Source organism: Passer domesticus, chromosome 14 (genome assembly GCF_036417665.1).
Source record: "Passer domesticus isolate bPasDom1 chromosome 14, bPasDom1.hap1, whole genome shotgun sequence".
NCBI lineage: Eukaryota > Metazoa > Chordata > Aves > Passeriformes > Passeridae > Passer > Passer domesticus.
In genome coordinates, this window is record NC_087487.1 from 5,495,997 (window position 1) to 5,512,443 (window position 16,447).

The following is a 16,447-nucleotide window of genomic DNA, read 5'->3' on the forward strand; positions in this document are numbered from 1 at the left end:
TGTTCATTTAATTTCCCAGTAGATTTATTAGTATATCATCTCTAAGCCACATTCCAGTCAATTATCTTTATATGCATTTTTCTAGTGCCATCCCATCCACAATGATATAAATGATAAGAAGAAAATGGGAAAAAGTATTATTTTAATTGAACTAGACAATAGTTCCACTCATTCAGCTGATACAAAATAGAAAGGTATTTCAAGAGCAAAAGCAATCCCATCAACACCAGAATATGTTTCTCTCTCATTCAGCTGCAGAACCTGTTTTACAACATGCTTTGATGCTATTTTAAGTCACCCTGTGAGCATGTCTTTAGAAAGTACTTTTCATGTAATTAATTTGATGCGTCACAGTGAAAGAGAACAACTGAGCACACGGTGGGTGGCAGACGCAGAAATGTTAACAGAAGTCTGTCCCTAAGGGCTCTCCTGCCATGAATATAAGTGCAAAGTTCAAATACCCCTCTAATATGGTGTACAGAAAGCATAGATAACAAGAAAATGCTCGCGCTTTTGTTGCTACCCATAGGAAAAAAGAACAAGGCATGATGCACACCACAAAACTCTGCCTTGGGAAGAAATCAGGCGCTGGGTGCCTATAGTGGGTTACTGCACCATTCTACACGTTCTGTTCTCTGCTTCCTTTTTTATACTCCACAGAGTTGAAAATATGTCGATGAGGCTAGAAGAAGTGAATGAAAGAGAACACTTTATGAAAGCTTCTCTCCAGACAGTCGACCTGCGGCTCTCCCAGCTGGAGGAGCTCTCCGGTCGGATGGTGAATGCCCTGGAGAAGCTGGCGGGCGTCGACAAATCCGAGCTGACGTACACGCGCTCGCGGGCCTCGTCAGAGTGTGATGCTGCCTATCTCCTGAGGCAGAGCAGTGTCAACAGCTCCGATGGCTACAGCATGTACAAATACCACATCAGCGGTGACGAGCTGACCTACGATGACAGCACCACGCCTATGTCACCAGCCATGCGTCAAAAAGCCCACTCTATTGGTACCAAAGAAGATGGAGCAGACCCAAGGATGCTGGTTCCAGAACACCAAACTGGACTCCATAGCTCGAGTCCTAATGCAGTTGCTACAGCAGATCACAGTAAATCTACGTTAGAAATTGCACAGAATGTTTCCAGAGCCCATTCTGGTACAGGCAGTTTGGGGAGTGAAAAGCAGGGGGTTTTCAGTAGCGATGGAATGATTCCTCAAAGTGTAAATCAGATGAATGCTGTTACAAACAGTCAGTCAGTAGCAGGACCAGATTTTCAGAACACTCAGTTAAAAGTAGCACGTACCAAGTTAGAAGCAACCATCTCTTATCCCTTGGACAAATCCAAAGCAATGCGCTATTTTCCTCCTGAAACTTTCAGTGCTTGTCAAACCACTATGATGAAGTCAAGGAGCTTTATTTTTGCACAAGGTGGAAAGCTGGTTGGAGGAGTTAACAACTGGACCTCGGAGTACAGTACCATCATGGATCAGGTGTGTCCTTCTACAATTGAACAGTGGGCCACGGAGTGGAAATACGAAGTTGAGCAGCAGCTTTCTCAAGAGCGTCCTCCAGAATACCCTGGGTTGATCTCTGAAGCAGAAAGGCAAGCAGAGGAGAAGCAGATGGACACAGATGATGATTGTAATGTTGGTGAAGCAGGTATGAGTGCCTCTTACACCTCTATGCCTGCCCCCGTCAAGGCTGAGAAGGAGAATTTCCTGTCAGCAAAGCCCGAAAGGACTCCTGGGTTCCCATCAGTGCGCTCCAAGAGTTTGCACAGCCATTCCCGGAAAGCCAAGTCTGTGAAGGACAAATTAAATAGACCAGGACATGCCAGCAGTGTAACTAATTTGGTGGTAGCGTTTGGCAGTGCAACAGAAGAACAGAAAACCAGGCAAGAAAATGCATCCACAGAAACTGAATGTTAAAGTGGCTTATGGCCCCTGTTTTACCAACAGTTAAGAAAGCAGAGTGACTAATTGAACAAATTAGGGATTTTCAAATTAATTTCTAAAGAAGAATTGTGAATATCTGTATTTCTCTTCTTTTAAACTTAATAGATACATGTTCTGTTCTTAAATAAATGCTTGCTGGGTTGGGTGAAAGGGAGATGTTTTCTCAGGGGCAGATAAAAAGTAGGTACAGTCCACAGCTGCCAACTATATAGATATTCATTTGTACCAATTCAGTCTCCCTCATAAGCTCATTTACTGACAAGCTCATTATAAAAGCTCTTAGAGGAAGAGCAATATTATAATGTAATAACTTTATCAGAAGATTTCTCAAACTGAACACATTTTTAACCAGTCTTAGTCTTATCCTTATTTATGCAGCTGGTTTCTTTGTAGCCATGGTGTATTTCAGATCAAAACAATATTGTTGGAGGCAAGGAAAAATTATGCAGTCCCTCTTTCACTTCTGATTTCATGCATGCTGCTTAGCTTCTCTTTCAGAATGGCATGACATGGCAGTTCTCATCCACTGAAATAGGTCAGAGTGGCAAAATACAGTTGTATTTGGAGAAGTCTGACCTGGAAAGCCATGTGTACACATGTTCTTAATCTGTCCTTGAACTTCAGTGGCATAATCTTGCTTTCAGGATCACATCTGTCCCCAACCCAAAACATGCTGACAGCCTTAAACTGTTGCAAAACAGTGATCATTGTTTCAAAATGTTTAGGGAGATTCTAATAATATCAAATACATGGATATTTTAATAATAGAAATCCAAGATGTACATTAGTGTTTTGTATAAATGAGGATTACAACTGAAGTCTCTGTAGACTTAGAATAAGATTCTGACTTCTCTTAGATGCCTGCAAGGGAAAACAAATCAAAACAGAACAGGAAAGGTGTTCTGATCAGGTGAGATCAAAATATAGCTGATCTTTGTTTGAAACAAATCTAGTGTGACAAAAATTCATCTTCCATTTTGCAATTTCATTATGACATATGAGGAACAAGTAACAGTTTCTAGGAGTCTGTCTAAACAAAATATAGATTTTCCAGACCAGAGTAGAAATTTTGTACATTTTCTTGAGTAAATTTCAAAAACAAATGTCAAAGGAGAAAAAAGTCTCTGCAGCAAAAGCGTTTTGAGGACTAAGAGTGGAAATCAACATCTGTAGTTAGATGTATCCAGAGCACTTGTCTCTGCAGTGGTATTCTAAGTACTAGGTTTTGATAATTTTCTTCATAATAGCAGGGTCTTACTTGGGTCATTCTTCCCTGTTAAGTGTTAGGAACTTTGATTTTCCAAATATTCAGCACTTCTCTTTGCAGGGGATACTTACCACTGGGCAGACAATTTTGAAAATGAGTTAAAGGCAGAATATTGGTCAAAGGTTTATGCTTAACTCATTACCTGTCAGGACTCATTCATACACTATTTTGAAAAGATGTAATTTCTTTTTTCACTCACTATCAGCCCCACAGTGCAGGCCTCAATTGGCATTGTCCTCCTTGACAATGATGCTTACAGCATTTTGAAATGCAGAGGCTGCTGGAAGACTCTATACCTGCATTAATGGTATCTGATTTGTATTGTTTGCATTGTATTTTCATACTCCATCCATACTTTTACCCTGAAGTACTGTTACCAGACTGAATGATCGTGGAAAGTGCACAGACATTTCACAGAGTTCAGTCATCATTTCTTTTGGATTTTTGCTATCTTGGTTCTTACCAGCAGGTTTACTTGCTTCCCTGCTGTTGGAACAGTGTTGACATTTTGCTTTTTATGTGGGCTTCTCTTTTCTTCAACTTAGAGAACTTGACATTTTGTAAAAACAGAATGACATTTGAAATTGTTTCACTTCCATGTTTACTTCTGTGTTACCATTCTGTGCAACTACATAGCCATTGTGTATATGTGGTTAAAATAGCCTCCAGTTTGCCAATGCCTTTTTATTGTTTGCCTGCACATTCACCAGAAATGGATTCATTAACAAACACAAAGGGATGCAGCTTTTCAGCACTGTGCTAAACAAGCAGTATGCATTGAGGAATGGAATACAGTGTGTTGCATACCTCTTGTTACATTGTCTTTATAAAATGTGTGTTAATCATGCTTTTGACCACTTAACTTTTTTTAGCACTTACATTGAAAATTTATTTGATAGCATGTAGATTTCAAACAAAAATATTTTTCCTTTGTATTTATATATTTCCTTTGTGTAAAAATATTTATAAAGAAACGTGAAAAATATGGTAAATTAATTCAATATACCAATTTTTTCTCTATAATGTCAAAATACTTCACTAATCTGTTTCTTCTTATGCAGTGCATGGGACAAACATCTTCTAAGCAAATTTTTTTTTTCTTAACAGTTGCCAGTAATTTTGCATGAAATTTTCTACAGAGGGATGATTTTAAGAGGTTGCATATTTTCTGTGCTCTCACACAGCATGAACTGAATGACAATTTCTCTGTCATTACATGTGAAGTAACAACACTGGCTTTGGCAGAGTCATTTTAGACAAACAGCCATTTTAATAAGATTTAAATATGGTTCTGTATGTGCATAGAAGACTAATAATAGATTTGGAGCTCACTAAGCAGAATAATGACCAACACATTTGCATGTCTGCCTCCATGCTTTCTTGAATACTGGCTGAAAGGATGCAGGCAGAGAATTTGCATTTCTGAAGAGGCGTGTTTAATACTGCTTTTCAGGAAGATGTGTCCCCCTTCACTGCTAAGCATGTGGTGACTTCACAGCAATGTCACTGTGAATTCCATTGCCATGATTTATTATGTGCTTGACCTATACTGAAGCAGGTCAAGCTGAACGGGTGTGTACTCTAGGGCTATGTCTATGCAGAGATATTACTCTGAGGTAATTCAAATTTGTTCACCTTACAGTATCTTGCAATACAAACATTTCCCTTTCCCTCAAGGCAAATGTTTTCAACACAGTGACTAATTGTCATATTCACAAAGGCAGGTTCATGACCCTACCACCTGATTCCATGAATTACCCCTTTTTACATTGCATAATTCAGGGACTAGCTTAACTTTGCCCTCACAAACCTCTCCTGTTGCAGTCACTCTATCAATTTTAGAAGCTGGAGATCAATACCTGAGAATCAACAAAGCCCATTTTCCATATTATTTACTAATTCATTAAAGTAGCCATTGAAACCTTCCAACTGTGGTTTCTCCATGCTGCTTATTTGGATGCTTTCCAAGGTTCCGTGCTTGACATCTTCAGCAAAATATTTATCTGTTCTTCTAAATAAAAAAAAAAAGAAGAAGACATCTGCAAGGCCTTGTCAGGAAACAGGGACATGAGAAAGGTGCATGACCAAGGATGTTAACAGGATCATTTCATTAGCTCTGCAAGATGAATAACAGGACAGTGCCCTGTTACAGGTGTTCTGGGCTGACCCAAAGCCAGTGTGCTGCTGGAGCCCTTCGTGTGGAGCAGGTGAGTTTTCCAAATGACAGCAGTCCTTGGACATGCTGCTGGGGTCCCACAGATGCTTCTGCAGCACTGTCCTGCCCAGCAGGTCACTTCTGCCTGAATTAGTGTTGCACTCAAAAGATGTTGGGAGCCTTGGATGTAAAGTTGAGAATTTATTGTTAGTGTAAAAAGTTTTAACAGTCTAATATATGAATTGTTATTAGTTTAGATCCATCTAATTAGAGAAGAGATGAGAACAGAAAAGAATACTACTATGCTACTAATGGTAAATCAGAAAAGGCTAAAGTTATTCCATGCACACTCCCCAGTATCTACCCCTTATTTTGATGATTATTGGCACCTGCTCTGATCCTCTGGGTCTAATGGTCAGTGAGGATACAGTGAGGATAGTGAGGACATACTGCCAGCTGTCAGCATCCCAGGTCCTTTGTAGGGTAAGCATGAATTCATGTTGTTTCTTTGTCCTTATTTTTTGCTACTTTAGGGGCATTTTTAAGAGAGCTACAAAGTTATATCTTGTTTTTCATCACTGACCTTTAAATTCTACAAGTAAACCTGAATTTTCTCATCATTAGAAAAATTGCTTTCACATCTAAACAAATGAGGGACAGCTCGAGGCAGGTTAAGGCAAGTTCAGACAAAGCAGTCCTGACAAGCCTCAGTCCTGAGGCCTTACAAAGTCAGCATAAAGCCTGTGGCCTGTTACTAGCAGTGACAATTAGCCTCTGTTTGCTGGGTTATGAGGCTAAATTAGCCCTAGGGATGTTTTCTTCTCATTGCAACCATTGCAAATAAATATTTTACCACATGCAGCAGTCACCTAAGCTGAAAATTCAGGCTAATGGTGGATTTTGATCCCTTCTTTTGATCCAGCATTGGACAGGAAGGCAAAAGTGATGTAAGGACCTGGTTGATGTGACCATTTAAAGACCATTTCAAATTGTGCCAGGCACAGGAGTTTGGGGTAGGCATAAAACATAAAACAGCATTGTAAAACAGTACTTTGCATTGTAGGCTGACAAACCACAAACCTTGGGAGAAGTGAGACAAAGACTACAGATTTTCTTAAAACTGCAATTTTATTTTGGTTTTTTTTTCAACTTTTAGCCTTATCTGCAGAGTTTGTTATGGCAAAGTGGTACTCTATGGTTGATTCCCTCTATCTTTACAATGTATGTAAGGTATGTCTTCATAACAGGCTTTAAATTATCCTTTGCAGATGTTTAGCTGAAATATTTAAATGCTGGTGTCCACCTACTGCTTGGTGTTGGAGTAATGGAAAAGAGGGTGCATAATTTCATGTGCCTGCTCCTCTTTTGTCTCTGCAGCATGAACCCCCAGTAAAACCACAGTGCTTCATCCTGCATGGCTCTAGATGCAAGCATCTCCCTTTGCTTGCCCTAACTGTACTGCTGTGCTCAGCAAGCTATCACCTGAGCAAACCAACAGCCTTCAACAAGGGCCATGGAAAAAGATTTGATTCTAGTTTAGAAGCACCAGTAATCTCATAGTCACTATCACAACACCTGTGTGAAATAGTCTGAGCCAAGGTAGAACACTGTGCTGTGAACAGCACCCAATAACTCCAGGAAAGCAATACCTGCACAATGGTGAACAAGGAAAGTACCCTTACCTGGCATAGCAAAGTTCCATATCATTAAACCTCCACACAAGAAAACAGCCTCCACTTCACAGATGTGCCTTGCAAAGGAGGCTTCTTTCCTGGGATACCTCAAGAAACAAAAACTTCTGCAGAGTTTTTATGTCTTTTATATTTGGCCAAGACTGTCAAATTTGCTGTTTTATGTAAGTAAACACATTTTAAATATTTAAATATTCTTCTCCTAGGTCTTCATCAAGGACATTCAGGAACAACTGGGGTTTTTTACCAACTGCTTAATAAATTTAAGGCATTATGTTTTTATTCTGTAAGAGGTAATACAGATCTGTAGGGCTGGCTCCCTCACAAGTCCCCAGAGTCCCACACTTCTGAGTGCAGGCTGAGGCAACCTGGGTGCACAAACTATTGAGTGCACAAGTAGAGAGGTGTCCAGGTAAAGTAATAAACTGTACCACTTTCAGGGAAAAATAGAACTTACTTTCATCAGTGAATCCCTGACTTTGCAGGCTTGCTGCACACTTGCTTTAGCTCTGGGCACATAGCTCTGCTGTGAAATCAGACAACACTTGTGTCTTTTTTGTCTTGGAGTTCAATAATTGAACCAGTCTTCAGAGAGCTATGAAAACATGGAAGTTGCCATAGAAATACGGGCCTGGAAGAGATCATCTGCACTAGGCAAGTTCAGCTATGTCAATAGCATCAGTGGCAGATGGTGGTCTAACCTGTTCTTGAACATGCCTAATGAAAGCCATTCTCTAATCTGCTGAGAGATCAAAAGGGTCCATTGTGAAAATCTGTTCTGATTTAACCCCAGCCCTCATGCACTGCATAAGCCAAAGCACTTCCCCAGCCACAGAGCTGCCTTGGGAGGGTGTAGCAGAACTTTTAGGAAGGTGCCTAATCTGAGTGTGCACTGAACACAGCAGGGTATGCAGCCCAGCCGTCTCTAACAGATAATTATCTGCGCTGTCACACTGTCACTATGTGTAAAAAGAGCCCTGGCAGACAAGCACACAGTCTTGGGGGTGATACCACTGGGAGAGCAGGCCAGGCTGCTTCTCAGAGAGAGTGGCCAAGAAAGGGTCCTGGTCAGGCTAGCACACAGGAGATACCACTGAATAACAAGGTAGAGGCAAGGAAAATAACTGTGCTGACTAAAAAAAATTATTTTTTAATTAATGAGAATAACACCAGACATCTGCAGTCTTTTCAGTTCAGCTGGCTTTGTTGCATAGCTGTCTTCCCACCATTATTTCAAGACTGCTCTCATAGAACAAAGGCATTCTCAAAAATCTCTGGCTTAGCAGAACTGTTTGAAAAAAGTGACAGAGTGAAGCAGGGCTGGGATGGCCAGAGATGAGCAGGCAGTTGAGTTCATTTTCAAAAAGGAGCCAGAGGATTCCCCTGCCTGTCCTGCCTGACCTTTTGCCTTGTCTGCCCTGCCCTGCCTGCCTACCCTGCTCTACTTGCCTGTCCTGCTCTGCCTGTCTGTGTCTCACTGCAAGTTGTGACAATTAACTTGCTTCTCCAAAGTACTCAATTCTGCCAAATCAGCCTTCTTCTCCTACTGGCACAGAACTCTTTCCGTGGAAACTTGTAACCAGTTCCAGTAACAATCCTCATAAATCTTGTGAGAGGTTAGTTTTGATTTTGTTTGCTCCTTTTCAGAACAGCACTGCAATTTCAATGTGTCAGTTCAGTCCTTACTGGAAATTTTTGCTATCCTGTGATCATCCTCTCATGAGTAAGATTGCTTTTGCAGCTACTCCTAAAAAGTCTCTGTGCTGATGGAGAAACACTCTTGTAATTCTGATATGGTGCAAATAATCATCATTTTTAATATCACTGCCAAATTTATTATGTGCAGTTTCAAGTCTGGGCAATTTCTGCCTTCCTCACCCCCTCACTTTCTCTTCCCCCCTTTTTGAGTTAAATTTCCTTTCACCACTGTTCTGAATATGAACAAAAACTTTTAAGAAGGATAAAGATAAGGGCTAGCCCTGCAGTATTTTTCACTTATCAAACGTCCAAAGGATTTAAGTTATGAAAGGGGATGAGAGGAGCTGTGGTTTGCTCTCACAGCTCTCAGCTTTACACCATCTGCAGCACAGTGCACTCCCTAAAATGGACTGGGGCATGAGATCATGCCAGGCTGAATAATCCCACTTAGACAATGATGTTTACAGCGTAAAATAAAAGTGGTATATGTGAAAATAGAGGATAAAGTGAAGGGCATTGTCTGCCAACAGCAATAAGATGGGACCTTTGTGCAAGGAGGTGCACTTGCTTTGAAAAGTACACTGGGGTTGGTTTTATCTTCTGTATCTACAAGTCCAAGAGCAGGGTGCTCCCTCCTGGGCTGTTGAACAGCATTAAATGTATGCACATGAGCTCTCCTCAGTCTAGGCAGGTGCCAGTGAATTCCCTCCTCACTGCTCAATCAAACCTTCCTGCTGCAATCAGTGGGACAGTTCCTCCAAACTGTGGAATCCAGGCTGTGCCCTAAAGTATGTTCTTTCATTGAACACACCCCCTCAGAGTTCACAAAAGATCCCAGGTTCTGTAATGCAATATACTTTCTATTAACGAGGGAAGACCTTGACCTCGCAGCTGATGTTGAGTACTGCATGTGTCATTTTGTGTCTAAAAATGTGTCCATTTTTCTGGAGTCTTCACCACGATGCTGTAGCAGGCCTTTACAAATGTTACATTGTATGTGAGCTGTTCAATTTTCATGACAGCATGGCTGACCAAAATTATGCTTTTTAATACGGTGAGGCTACAAAACACCAGCAGTTTGTTTGTCAGGTCCTGGCCTTCAACTCTCACCCCTAATCCATGGTCCCTGCTGTGAACTCTGCTTGGCTCACAGCTGGAACCATGACTGGTGCACCAGCAGCCAGGGGCCAGCCCTTCTCACCCTATTGAACACTTCAGACCTGGCTCCAAAATCTGGAGAGACCTGCTGGTTTCCCTTGTGCCTGGATTATCAGCAGGAGAACCCAGACTCTCCCCCTTCCTTAGATCTCACAGCTGACAGACCATGTATTTCTGATCTAGGGTTCTCCATTAAACCACATTTCCACCCAAACTGTTGCTTCGTGTAGGAGGTGTTTTCACTGTGGAGGCCAAGTTTAGAGCAGTCATAATAATCACCTGCAGTATGGAGCTTTAGGGTGTCATAGGCCACTAAGCAAACATGAACAGCTACTCAGTCTCCTACTTAAAAGAGATAGCAGTGATGGATTTTGGCAGTTTAGGTAGGTGCCTGTGTTATTTCCATCTCCTGGAGAAGTTCTGGTGAGCAACACGAGTGCCTGGAAAGCTTAAAGGGAGTTACAATGATATTGGATCAACATCCAGCTCCCGCAGTCAGCAGGGCTGCTGAGTGGGAGGGTGACTGCAGCAGCTGCCTGGGGCATCATCCAGCCCTCAGAATATGCTGAGTTGGAAGGGACCCACAAGGACTGTGCAGTCCAGCTCCTGGCCCTGCACAGAACCATCCCCAAGAGTCACATCATGTGCCTGAGAGGGCTGCATACACCCCACAGCTGTAATGTGTACAGCTTGCTTCTGTAAAGGGTGACAGGGGGAGAACGCCATAGCAGTAAGTGATCCACAGAATCCCAGAAGGATAAGGGTTTAGGATGGAGCATAGATCATCCAGCTCAAAGCCCTGCCACGGGCAGGGGCACCTTGCTCGAGGCCTTACAGAACTTGGCTGTGAACGCTGCCGGCGATGGAGCCCCACGACCTCCCTGGGCAGCCTGTGCCAGGGTCTCCCCAGCCCCTCTCTCCCCACGCCGGAGCTGGGTTTTACCGCTGCCTTACGAGACAGCCCTGGCTAGCGGTAACTCCTGCAGGCCCCCGAACGCGGGTTTCAGCTCCCGGGGGGCTCTGAGGCCGAGCTGCGGCAATCCCGCAGGCCCGGCGCTGGGCTGCTCCGGGGCAGGACGGGCCGGGCAGGACGGGCCGGCGGGGCGGTGACCCGGGCCGGCAGTGCGGCCGTGCCGGGGCTGCGCGGGGCCGCGGGCCGGCCCTCACGGCCGGGCCGCTTGTTCCCTCCGCGCCGCCGTACGCGGCCGCGCCCGCCCCTCTCGGCCCGGCCGGGGCCGCCGCCCGCCCAAGGAGCCGCTGGGCCGGCTCGGGGAGGCGGAGGGAGCCGCGGGGGCTCCATGCGGGGCGGCAGCGGCTCCAGCCCGGGCCTGCCCAGGCCGCTGGCTCCTCCCCTGGGGAAGGAGGGTGCGCCGGGGCCGCCCCCGCGGTGTGACGGGGAGCGCAGCCCGAGCGGCCGCGGGCGCCGGGCCTGAGCCGGCGGGCGTCGGTACCACCTCCGCGGCCCGGCCCGGCCCGGCCCGCCCGTCGGCGGCCACAATGTTCTCCCTCAAGCAGCCCAAACCCACCTTCAAGTCGTACCTTCTGCCTCAGGTAACCGCCTTTTACTGCCATTACCGCCGTGCCCTGCCCTGCCCTGCCTGCCCCGGGCCGTCCCTGTCCCTGGCCGAGGTGCCGCCCCGGGGCCGTGCCGCTGGCCCGGGGGTGGCGAGCGGCACCTGTGGACGGGCTGCCGGGTCCCCGAGCCCTCCGTGGCACCGGGGAACAAAAGCTGCGCAGCCGGTTCGGGGTGCAGCCCCTCGGCCTCCGGGTGTCCGCCTCGCACACGGACACAGCCCGCACGGTGGTCGGGAAGCAGGACTTGTATCAAAATAAAGTCTTGCGTTCGTTCAAATCGGCCCGTGCGAGATTATTTTGGGAAGTTGTGAGTTGTGCTTCAGGTGTTTGGGCTCGCGGCGCTGGGCGGGATGAGGAGAAAGCAGCGGGCGCTGCTGTGCATAGTTAAACTCTCACCTGTAGCCATCGCTTCGTGTTTACAACCTGTCTGATGGCATAAATAAGAAAACCGAGTATACCTATAAATTATAAATAGCGCATATAGTACGGAGTGTGTCGAGAACCACCAGGACTTTTTGTGTCATCTGAATGTGCACTTGACAGAAATTGATATTTATTTACTTTAGACAGGACAGGACCTCTTCTAGCAACATGTTTCACATGTTGACTGATTCTTGGTTTTTTCCCAATTTCTTAATAGGAGTGAGATGTCGATGTAACACAGTTATGGATATTCCTAGTCCTGGGAAATGGTTATATTGCTATCATTGTAGGAAATGTGGGTTATTTCACTAAAGGTTCCAGTCTTTTTATAGAAGCTTTTAATTTTGAAGGTTTGAAATTGAACTGCAAGTAGGCATATGCATGTTCTAGGCCTTAAGTTGTTTTTTTTTAATCTTTCCTGTGTTGGAAAGCTGTGCATGTTAGAAATTAGTAGAGAGGTTTTTTTGAACTTGAGTGTCTATATGTGTAAAACTTGTTGAAGTTCTTGGGCCATTATGGAGTATCAAGCCAAATTGGTTTTTGTTTACCCTGTGACTTGTGATAGTTTGGGTTACCCAATTTTTTAAACATGAATATTTTAAAATTTTTATTATTCTTATGGTACAAATCTAAATGCCCTCAAAATTGTTAAAAACTCTTGCTATGATTGGATTTTAGCTCCTTAAGATGAACTTTTTAAGTTAAAACAACTTTCTCTTCTGTATAAGCAGGTCAGGCTTGTGTCTGACTGTAAAGTTCTGAGCATTAAGTAAATTATCTTTTTTTTTTTTTCTTCAGGCTGATGACAATATAGCATCAGAACCAAGAATTAAAAAACTGGAACCAGTACTTTTACCAGGTAGGCATGAATCAGGAGTTTGACAAATACCTCTGTTGGCATTGATTTTGGTATATTTTAATCTTAGCATTGTTCATTGAGGGAATGTTGCTTTTGAGCAGGAAAAGGTAATGATGTTTGTGTCTGTAGAAACTTATTGCAACACACCTGAAACACTAAGCGAATGCATAGGCAGTTTTGCCTGTGTGATGCTTTACTACATATACAATAATGTTTTGGTTTTATTGTGAGTAATGGAAATTAAACCTCTCTTAAGTGATTTTGCATTCTTGACACCTTTTGGAAGACTCCTGGTAATTACGCTTTCATCAGACAGTCAGATTTTACCTGTGTGCAGAAGCCAGTAGCAAAGCCTGTGTCAGAGTCTTCCTTTATTTTAAAGGAAAATAGTCAGAGAATTTCCAGTGTGTGGGTATGATTGATTTCTGTATTGGGAAACTTCTAGTGCCATCTTTATTCATTTAGTCTTATGGATTTTGGTGCCTTTAGGTACATTTGGAATTTTTGTCTTCAGACCTCTACAGAATAATCTTTTTGGGGTGTGGGTGAAATAAAGCTATTATTACTATTCATCATAACATATTTATAAAAATGTAGGGTATTAATGATGTCCATGTTTTAAATAAGAAATAGTCTCTGGTAGATGACAGTTTGAGCAATGAGGATTTCTAAAAGCCTTTTTTCAGATATGGAAGGAACAATCTACTGTTCCCAAGACTACTTTCACTGCAAACTGTACATAACAGTAATAAATTTGGCTTGCAGTTTCTAAGGATAATTTTGAGCTTAAAACAATGTCATTCTACAGTTTTTTTCTTAGAAATCAGAATGTTTATTAAAAAATATGAATTTACACACACACAGTGATGTAGCTATAAACAACTCTTAAAAATTATTTCTGTCACTGCTTTACATGGGCCTGTTGCTAATTTAGCAGTACTAATTGATATGTGATATGGTCCAGTGAGGTACCTAAGAGGCTGAAATACTGTAGAAGAGTAAATAACAACTGCCTGACATTCTTCACGAAACAAAAGAATGCAGAATTTGCTTGAGGCATAAATGTCCTAAAATACATTGCTGAGATTGCTTGATATTTGAAATAGTTATATTTTTATGCTTGCAAAACTTCTGCTTACCACTTGGCATCTCGCTGATTATGTTGCAGTTGATATTCATCCAAGGCCTTTGACTCACAAGGAAGTGACTGCATGTTCTTCTGTGAGACATTCCACAGCAACTGCAGGGCAGTACGCGAGTGCTTTGCTCAAAATGTAGCACATCTTGCCTTTGCTGTGGGACCTGGCCATGAGCAGTCACAGAAAGTAACTTCTGTGCTGCCACTTTCTGCAGCGTGGTTCACGCTCTATTTGTGAAACTCCCAAGTACTCACTCTTAAAATGGTGCTGACTGGGTTTGTTTTTCTCAACTGGCTTGTATTTATTCCCTCTTTGCATTATTTTCCTTGTCATGCGCGCTCTTTGAAGTCAGCATTTGATGGCTTTTGGGACATTTGTAGTAACTTGCCCCAAGTTATGTAGAAGCCACAGCATGAAGTACCACAGACTTAAATTTTCACCTCCGTATCATGCTAAGGTATTATTTTGAATTACTTCACAATGAGATTCACTGCTCTGTATAGCCACAGAGTAGCTCTGAGAAAATCTGTTCATGACTCTGTATGAGAGTTAGGAGGGTGTTAGAAGTGACCTATTTTAAATTACTTAAATGCAGTTCTTCCTGTTTGAAGTTAAGCACCAGCCTAAAGACATTTTTTTGTTTCTGTCATCAGCCATGCTGTAGAAAAGGGCATAAACAAGTACACATTGTACTGTTGGATAGACTGGCTTGTGGATTTGTCATAACCCAAGTTACTGGCCAAATTCCAACTCATTTAATTATATTAAGGCTGACTTGCACTTCCTTGTAAATACAGTTTCAGTATGGCATTCCTAATATCCTATCCTTAACAATTGTGTGAAATTGCTTTTGCTCTCAGGAACAGAGATAAGCCTGAGTGGCTGAATGTTTGTTACACTTTTTTTAAGTAGTGGAGTTTTTAAGGAGTTCCTTTGGAATTAAGTTACATGAGCACAAGCAGGTACTGGCTTTAGTAATATCTGAAACCTGTAAATGTTTGTGTTAAGCTTTTGATTCCTAAAACTTAGTGACTCTGAGGGAGTGGCTTGCTTACTAATTCCAAAGGAGCTAAATACCCTGTTGTCTAATTTGTATTTCTGTGCAGTGAAGGTTAGGACAAGGAGTTACAGGCTAGGAAATAATACATCTAGTTAGAAAGTGAAGTGGTTTTTACTTAGAAAAAGAAAATTCATTGGAATCAACTTTCAACCTGTAGAGTTTGTTTTAAAAGTTTCCTCTGGAGCCCAGAGCCCAAATCTTATCAGAATTTGGATTAAAAGCCTGTGTTCTCCTGGAACTGTATGCCCTGAGGAGGGTGTTTATTGGGAAAAGGAGCAAGTATCATCAGTAAAACAAGTGAAAACCTTGGTTGTAAGGGACAATACTGATACTGCAGTAGAGAAAAGCAAGTAATTTTATAAAATTTGGTATAATTTCATTGCAAAACAAATTATATAGGTTTGAAGTAGAGTTATAAAAATGTTTTCTTTTTCTTTCTGCAGCTCTGTTTTCCTAGTGTTAGTTCTGTGAGCGAGAGTTTCTGCAGAATTAGTTAAGAGTTGGCCTCTGTAACAGTTTCACTTTTTCCCCCTTTGTTTGTGTGCATTGCTAGTTTTACAAGCATGTCAAAGAGGAAAATTACAGAAATAGCAGGTAGTCTAGCAGTCAGTCTGTTAAAGTGCCTTGCCTGGCTGGTAGGAAATGAGTCTGTGTACGTTAGGGGAGTGTGGAGTTCATGTTGTTAAACCTGAAGGTGTGTTTTGTTCTGGGGATCAGCTGTAGCCTATTTTCCATAACTGTGTCTGTAGTCATCAGCTTCATCATTGAGAAAACCTGTCCAGCACAAGTGGCCTGTGACTGCAGCGTGTCTCCATGATGTGAGTGGCACAGCAGTGTGCAGAAGGGCAGTACCAGGATGGACAATGGGCCAGTCTGGTGTGTGTACTGGAACCAGTGCCACACTGTGGTTTGGGCAAGACCAGGCAATGAGATCCTCCCTGTTGCTCACACAGGGCATTCTGCAGCAGATTATGTAACCAGTGGAGCATCTGATTGTGGGAGGAGAGGATTGTTCCTCCTGAATCTTAATGTCAACTTGAATTAGTTAAACTGTTGCTCAGTATGCTAATTTCTAGTAGATTAAGATAGTAGTTGCTACCTGTAAGTTTTTTACAAAAAGGCTGGAAATGGTTATTACATTATAGACTAAACTGAATTAGAATAGTAACTTTTATCTTTAAGGCTTGTTCATGCTAAGGCAAGTTCAAGGGGCGGTGGTGGTGAGGTGCTACTGGAAGCAGTTGTGCACAGGTGGTGTCTGTTGTGTCTGCCCCGTTTCGGGTGACAGAAGTGAAGCTGAGAGCTGTCCCCGGCGCGGTGACCAGCAGGGCACAGGTACGGCTGGGCGGGGACAGATGTCCCCTCTCGCTGCTGCTGGCCGCAGGGAGGGGAGCAGGGCAAGCAGCATTCCCAGCTGCTCCCTCTGCAGAGTGCAGCGTGGGGCTTTTCCTCCTGCAGGAGCCTCATGGGG

General features: G+C 43.1%; 2 protein-coding genes and 1 long non-coding RNA gene across 20 annotated transcripts in view; 2 read left to right on the forward strand and 1 right to left on the reverse strand.

Moving 5' to 3' along the window:
- Positions 1-4,251, forward strand: part of TRPM1 (transient receptor potential cation channel subfamily M member 1) — a 116,410-nt gene extending 112,159 nt beyond the window's left edge. For all 17 annotated transcript variants that reach the window (XM_064389122.1, XM_064389126.1, XM_064389121.1 and 14 more), the window contains one exon: positions 661-4,251. In XM_064389122.1, coding sequence (XP_064245192.1) covers positions 661-1,924 — 1,264 coding nt within the window. In that variant the 3' untranslated portion in view covers positions 1,925-4,251. The remainder of the gene's footprint in view (positions 1-660) is intronic.
- Positions 122-11,562, reverse strand: LOC135280837 (uncharacterized). The gene is made up of 2 exons (XR_010347657.1): positions 11,460-11,562; positions 122-1,796 (listed from the first exon to the last, which is right to left on the reverse strand). It is a non-coding gene; the product is annotated as an uncharacterized LOC135280837 (long non-coding RNA).
- Positions 11,216-16,447, forward strand: part of MTMR10 (myotubularin related protein 10) — a 36,033-nt gene continuing 30,801 nt past the window's right edge. Inside the window, exons 1-2 of one of the 2 annotated variants that reach the window (XM_064389140.1) lie at positions 11,216-11,471; positions 12,717-12,777. In XM_064389140.1, the coding sequence (XP_064245210.1) occupies positions 11,418-11,471; positions 12,717-12,777 (115 nt within the window). In that variant the 5' untranslated portion in view covers positions 11,216-11,417. Of the gene's footprint in view, positions 11,472-12,716; positions 12,778-16,151; positions 16,312-16,447 lie in introns of those variants that run through there. The other variant, XM_064389139.1, reaches the window with a different exon arrangement.